General features: G+C 44.7%; 1 protein-coding gene across 4 annotated transcripts in view; it reads right to left on the minus strand.

Moving 5' to 3' along the window:
- pik3cg (phosphatidylinositol-4,5-bisphosphate 3-kinase, catalytic subunit gamma) overlaps positions 1–5,485 on the minus strand; it is a 42,726-nt gene extending 37,241 nt beyond the window's left edge. For 2 of the 4 annotated variants that reach the window (XM_060844360.1, XM_060844359.1), the window contains exon 1: positions 5,337–5,485. Coding sequence is in view for 2 of the 4 variants with exons in the window: in XM_060844356.1 (XP_060700339.1) it covers positions 2,617–2,661 (45 nt within the window). In the remaining 2 variants the exon portion in view is untranslated. Of the gene's footprint in view, positions 1–2,616; positions 2,675–5,336 lie in introns of those variants that run through there. The other 2 variants (XM_060844356.1, XM_060844357.1) reach the window with 2 other exon arrangements.
- Between the last annotated feature and the right edge of the window lie 515 nt (positions 5,486–6,000).

Raw genomic sequence — 6,000 nt, forward strand, 5'->3', positions numbered from 1 at the left:
CTATTATGGATTCATTTCCAAAAGAGACTATCTTTTATTGTATGGTGTTGACCTTGATTTGTTGAGTAGCACTCTTTTCTTGGAATCAAAGGACGAAACTTCAAGAGCCACTCCAGAGCCTTGAGTCTGTAATGCAGGCTGATACAACCAGGCAGTGCTGAGGGATTGCTGCATTAGCAGCGAAGCCCTCTGTCAAATGAGGCTTAAAACCGACACCCAGTCTCCCCCTCAGGTCACTGCAATGACCCAATAATACTATTTCAAACTGAGACCCAGTCTCCCCTCAGATCGCTACAATGACCCAATAATACTATTTCAAAGAAATTTCATGGATTTCCATGTTATTATCATTCTGTTCCTGGTCATGGTGCTTTGATCACATTTCTACCACATTTCCTACCTTACACTGGTTGCTCAGACTGGATCCCTTAATCATAGAGAGATCTCAGGGGATCCCTATATTGTGGGGACAGCTCATTGAAGAAATCACACTGGATCTCTTGACCGTTACACTTTATAGGAATACCTGAGTTGCTGAAGTCATGTTAAAATGTGATCTGTATTCATGGTTTTTACTAAACTCGAAGATCTGTAGTTTGTCACTGAGCTAAGTGGTTTGTTAGATTACCTGGTCACTCAGAAGTTACTTTTTGTCAGAGCCTGCTTTGCATGAATGAGCTGCCAAGTTTTCTACATTAGATGTAAACTTTGGGACGTGTTAAAAGGTGCTCTAAAGATGCATGTTGTTCCTTCAATCATTACCGTCTTGATACACTGACCAATTGTAATTCCCAATACTGAAACTTTTGTATTTCTTAGATTTATGTTACTTTATAAAACCCTCAATCCTATTTTCTCAGTCAGATGTTTATCTAATTCTTTATAAACAAAGTTTCAGTGGACATGTCATTAATCTCTGTTTTTTAGATTAGATTATTTACAGTGTGGAAACAGGCCCTTCGGCCTAACAAGTCCACACCGACCTGCCGAAGCGCAACCCACCCATACCCCTACATTTATCCCTTACCTAACACTACGGGCAATTTAGCATGGCCAATTCACCTGACCCGCACATCTTTGGAGTGTGGGAGGAAACCGGAGCACCTGGAGGAAACCCACACAGACACGGGGAGAACGTGCAAACTCCACACAGTCAGTCGCCTGAGGCGGGAATTGAACCCGGGTCTCTGGCGCTGTGAGGCAGCAGTGCTAACTGCTATGCCACTGTGCCGCCCCACGGAAGTCTGATCTGAAACTAAAACAGGAAACACTCATCAACTGAGGCAGCACCTGGGGAGAGACAAAGAGAATGAGTGTTCCAGGTTTCACCAGAACAGACACACTTCTTTTTTTGTAATTGTACCGAGCATGGGGAAAGAGAGGAGACACTCCAGTCCACAAACCCCCAGAAAGTTGGTTCAATCTTATAATCGATATCCAGGAGACAGTGGTAATGTCACTAGGCTAGTTATCCAAATCAACGAGGTAAAAATAATGACTGCAGATGCTGGAAACCAGATTCTGGATTAGTGGTGCTGGAAGAGCACAGCAGTTCAGGCAGCATCCAAGGTGCAGCAAAATTGACGTTTTGGGCAATAAAGGCAGTGAGCCTGAAGCGTGGAGAGATAAGCTAGAGGAGGGTGGGGGTGGGGAGAAAGTAGCATTGAGTACAATGGGTGAGTGGGGGAGGGATGAAGGTGATAGGTCAGGGAGGAGAGGGTGGAGTGGATAGGTGGAAAAGGAGATAGGTAGGTAGGACAAGTCACGGGGACAGTGCTGAGCTGGAAGTTTGGAACTAGGGTGAGGTGGGGGAAGGGGAAATGAGGAAACTGTTGAAGTCTACATTGACGCCCTGGGGTTGAAGTGTTCCGAGGCGGAAGATGAGGCGTTCTTCCTCCACACGTCTGGTGGTGAGGGAGCGGCGGTGAAGGAGGCCCAGGACCTCCATGTCCTCGGCAGAGTGGGAGGGGGAGTTGAAATGTTGGGCCACGAGACGGTGGGGTTGATTGGTGCGGGTGTCCCAGAGATGTTCCCTAAAGCGGTCTGCTAGGAGGTGCCCAGTCTACCCAATGTAGAGGAGACCGCATCGGGAGCAACGGATACAATAAATGATATTAGTGGATGTGCAGGTAAAACTTTGATGGATGTGGAAGGGCCCTTTAGGGCTTCCTGGAGAAAAGGGTTCAAATCTCACCAGGGCAGATGGTGAAATTTGAATTCAGTAAAAACCTGGAATAAGAAAGCCTAAGATGCGTGATCAGGTTGTTAGAAGTCCGTCAGGTTCACTAATGCCCTACTCCATCGTGATTGATTTACATTTGAATGTAGACCCTCAGCAATGAAGAGTAATAGAGTCAAACAACACAGAAACAGACCCTTTGGTCCAACACATCCATGCCACCCAGGTTCCCAAACTAAACTCGTCCCATTTGCTGTTTTTGACCCATATCCCTCAATGTGGTTGACCGATAATTGCCCTCTGGGCAATTATGGATATGCGATAAATGCTGGCTAGCCAGTGCTGCCTGTGTCACATGAATGATTTTCATTTTAAAAATGACAACACTAGATAAATTCATTAATCAATCACATCTGCAATATCCACACCTTCCTGACCTGTTTGGCTGGTGCCTCTTCCTGATCATCTCCCAATGAAAACATGGCTCCATCAACTCTCACCTGAAGCCTGAGAACTGTCTATAATGCCCCTCTGGTGAATGCACCCTCTCGATAGTAAAGTGCTGGGAAAATAAGTGCAGTAAAACCCAAATGCAGGTAGGTTTTGAAAGATTCCAGTGTGATCAACCAGCATCAGTAAGTCTGTCCTTCCCTCAGGGAGAGATTTGTTTGCAAGGGTTGGTCATGCTTTGTTTGATTTGCATGGTGTCAAAATTCAACAAGCACTGTGGGCTGCTGTAAGCAATCTAAACAGGCAGTGCCAACATGAGACAAAGCATCTTTACTTTCTTTATTATCATCAGAAAGTATTTGTATGAAAACTTTTTAGTGTCTTTCTCACCCCTCTTCCTCCATCCTATACCTGCTCCCATAAATATTGCTTTAGTTTAGAGGCTTCTATTACAAAACACTCCAACTAATATTTGCTAACTAGTTAAGCAACTTTCTCTTTGGTCTGGCTGTAATACAAAGTCTCCATTTGACTATGTATACTCTCCAAACCAAAAAAAGCAGAAATGCAAATAGCAGTCTGTTTTCTTCACAGTTAAAAATCACACCACACCAGGTTATAGTCCAACAGGTTTATTTGGAAGCACGAGCTTTCGGAGCGACGCTCCTTCATTGAGTGGTGTGTGTGACTCTGTTACTTTACATTGCTGCAAATGTAGATCAATCAGGATGGCATTGGTGAACCTGATGGACTTTTAACACCCTAATCACCCAGCTTAGGCTAGCTTTCTTACCACAACCACAACTACCTGATGAAGGAGCGTCGCTCCGAAAGTTCGTGCTTCCAAATAAACCTGTTGGACTATAACCTGGTGTTGTGTGATTTTTAACTTTGTACACTCCACTCCAACACTGGCTCCTCCAAATCATGTTTCCTTTGGGTGTGCGCACTCTCCCCAGATATACACACTGACAATAATCCAGGGATACAGGTTAGGAATGTCATTGAATGTATGGAGTCCTGTTGAACCATGTGCAGTTCCAACAACACAGGTAGTCAGCCAGTATTCATTCACCAGGACCATCATTTCTGTTATTTTCTGGCTTCCAGTTCTGGAGAGTCATACTGGACTCAAAAACGTAAACTCTGTTTCTCCCTTCACCAAGGCTGCCAGACCTGTTAAATGTTTTCCTGCACTTTGTTTTTATTTAGCTTGAACACTTGTTTGGAGTACCATTGGAAGATTGCCAAACTCCAATGATATTCAACCTTTTCAGCTCAATCAGGAAGCAGGGCTGGCTGGCCTCCAGTACCCAGGGGAATTACCATCACTATCACACAGAGAGAAACAGAACTTCAATTTATATAGCACCTTTCACAAACGCTTGCACTTCCCAGTGCAGTGCACAGGAGGCCACTCAACCTATTGTGGCACAATTTTGTCAATTAAGTACTTTTTTTGTTGAACTATAGTCACTATTATGTCAGTAAAACAGCAGCCACAAAGAAAGATTCCACAAACAACAAAATGATGATGACCAGGTAATCTTTATGGATGGCAGTTTAGGCCCGAACCCCAGGGAGAACTCATCTGCTCTGAACAAATGCAGTGGGATCTTTCATGTCCACTGAAAGGGCAAATGGGACTTGGTTTAATGTCTCATCTAAAAGGTAAGCTCCTTCAACAGTGCCACACTCCCTCTGTATATCACATTACAGCATCAGATGAGATGACGTGCTCAAAGCTCTACAGCAGGACATGAGCCCACAAGCTTGTGATTGTGACTAACTGAACTACAGCCAACCCCTTCATACTGACTCATAACGATTCTCCGAAACTCAGACCGATTGCAAGTTCCTCTCACCACATCCAACACAGCTTTAAAGTCAGATATTCTGTTCACTCCAACTGAGACAGTACACTGCTGACCACTGCACCAAGGGAGAACTGCCTTCACATGGAAGGAAGACCCAGTGTCCTCTAAGAGAGGGAGGAATATATAAAACTCCTCTGTTGTGCAGAAGGGTTTTGTGAGCTGTAAGTGGTATTTCGGAACTACCCTCCAAGGATTGGAATTTACTCCAGGAACAACTGGCTGGAGCTTTAGAGAAATGTTTTCAGGACGTGGCAAGACCATCATTATTATCTGTCTTGAATTGTCAGGACAATCCTAGCCAAACACCTCAAATTTTCACCATAAAATGATCATAACCATACTAGTGACAGTAATCGCTCAATGGCAAAAGGCAGAAAATTCCAGGATTTTGATTCGAGCGAACTCTTTCCACCAAGGGAGAGGAGAATGCTGATGGGTAGGAGTCATGAGGAGCTGCTTCCATCCCTACAGTACTGACCGATTTGAGAACAGCAGCAGCAGAGGCCTTGGCCCTAGTTCCTCTCTCTCCTTCCAACCCAGTTAAGCACTAGGAAACTGAAAGGGCGGGGGGGGGGATTCAAAGTTAATTTGTATTACTATCTCATCATTGAGCCATCTTCTCAACTTTGTTCGATGCAAACACTTACGTTTTTCAATGCACCTAGTTTCACGTTAGTGGATCACTTCAACGATCCATCACAAGATCTGGGTGACAAAAAAAAACACACACGCACACACTGCAAAGCCACTCCTCAACTTCCCCATTTTGAAACCTCTTTTCTGCTCCAGATTGGAGGAAATGAGACGCGAGCAGAACCAAGTCAACTTACCTCCGTGTCATGGGTCTGCAAGGATATGGGCTCTCTTCACTCGGCAATGTGACGACTCAGCCATAGCCAGCCTGTTCATGTCGCCACGACCCTCTCTGCATGGTTAAACAGCATCGGCACTTTGTGGTGTCTTCACAATCACCACGTATCAGCCCCATAGAGGAAGTGCTGCAGGAGTCAGGAAATGAGAGCAAACCACAGTGATTCTCAAGACATTTACTCAATCACAAACATTTGCTCGGAGTAAATGAGAAGATAGGAACTGTTGGATGAGAAAAGACCAAGGTCCATCTAATTTGCTATCATCCTTTTCTTCTTTTTCATTCAAGGGATGTCAGCGTCACTGGCAAGGACAGGATTTGTTACCCTTCGGTATTACCCTTGAAGTGGTGATGGTAAGCCACCTTCTTGAACCACTGCAATCCATGTGGTCCAGTTACATCCTCAGTGCTGTTAAATAGGACAGTCCTAGATTTTAGGAGACTTGGAGGGGACCTTGCAGAGGGTGACAATTCCTGTACACCTTGTTCTCCTTGATGGTTGAGGCACAGATTTGGAAAGTGCTGCTCAAAGAACTTTGGTAAGTTGTGCAATGCATCTTGTAGATGTTACACATTGCTGCCATCAGCTCTAGATGGGATGCCAAACAAACCATCTTACCTTA

Source organism: Hemiscyllium ocellatum, chromosome 25, assembly GCF_020745735.1.
Source record: "Hemiscyllium ocellatum isolate sHemOce1 chromosome 25, sHemOce1.pat.X.cur, whole genome shotgun sequence".
Classification (NCBI taxonomy): domain Eukaryota; kingdom Metazoa; phylum Chordata; class Chondrichthyes; order Orectolobiformes; family Hemiscylliidae; genus Hemiscyllium; species Hemiscyllium ocellatum.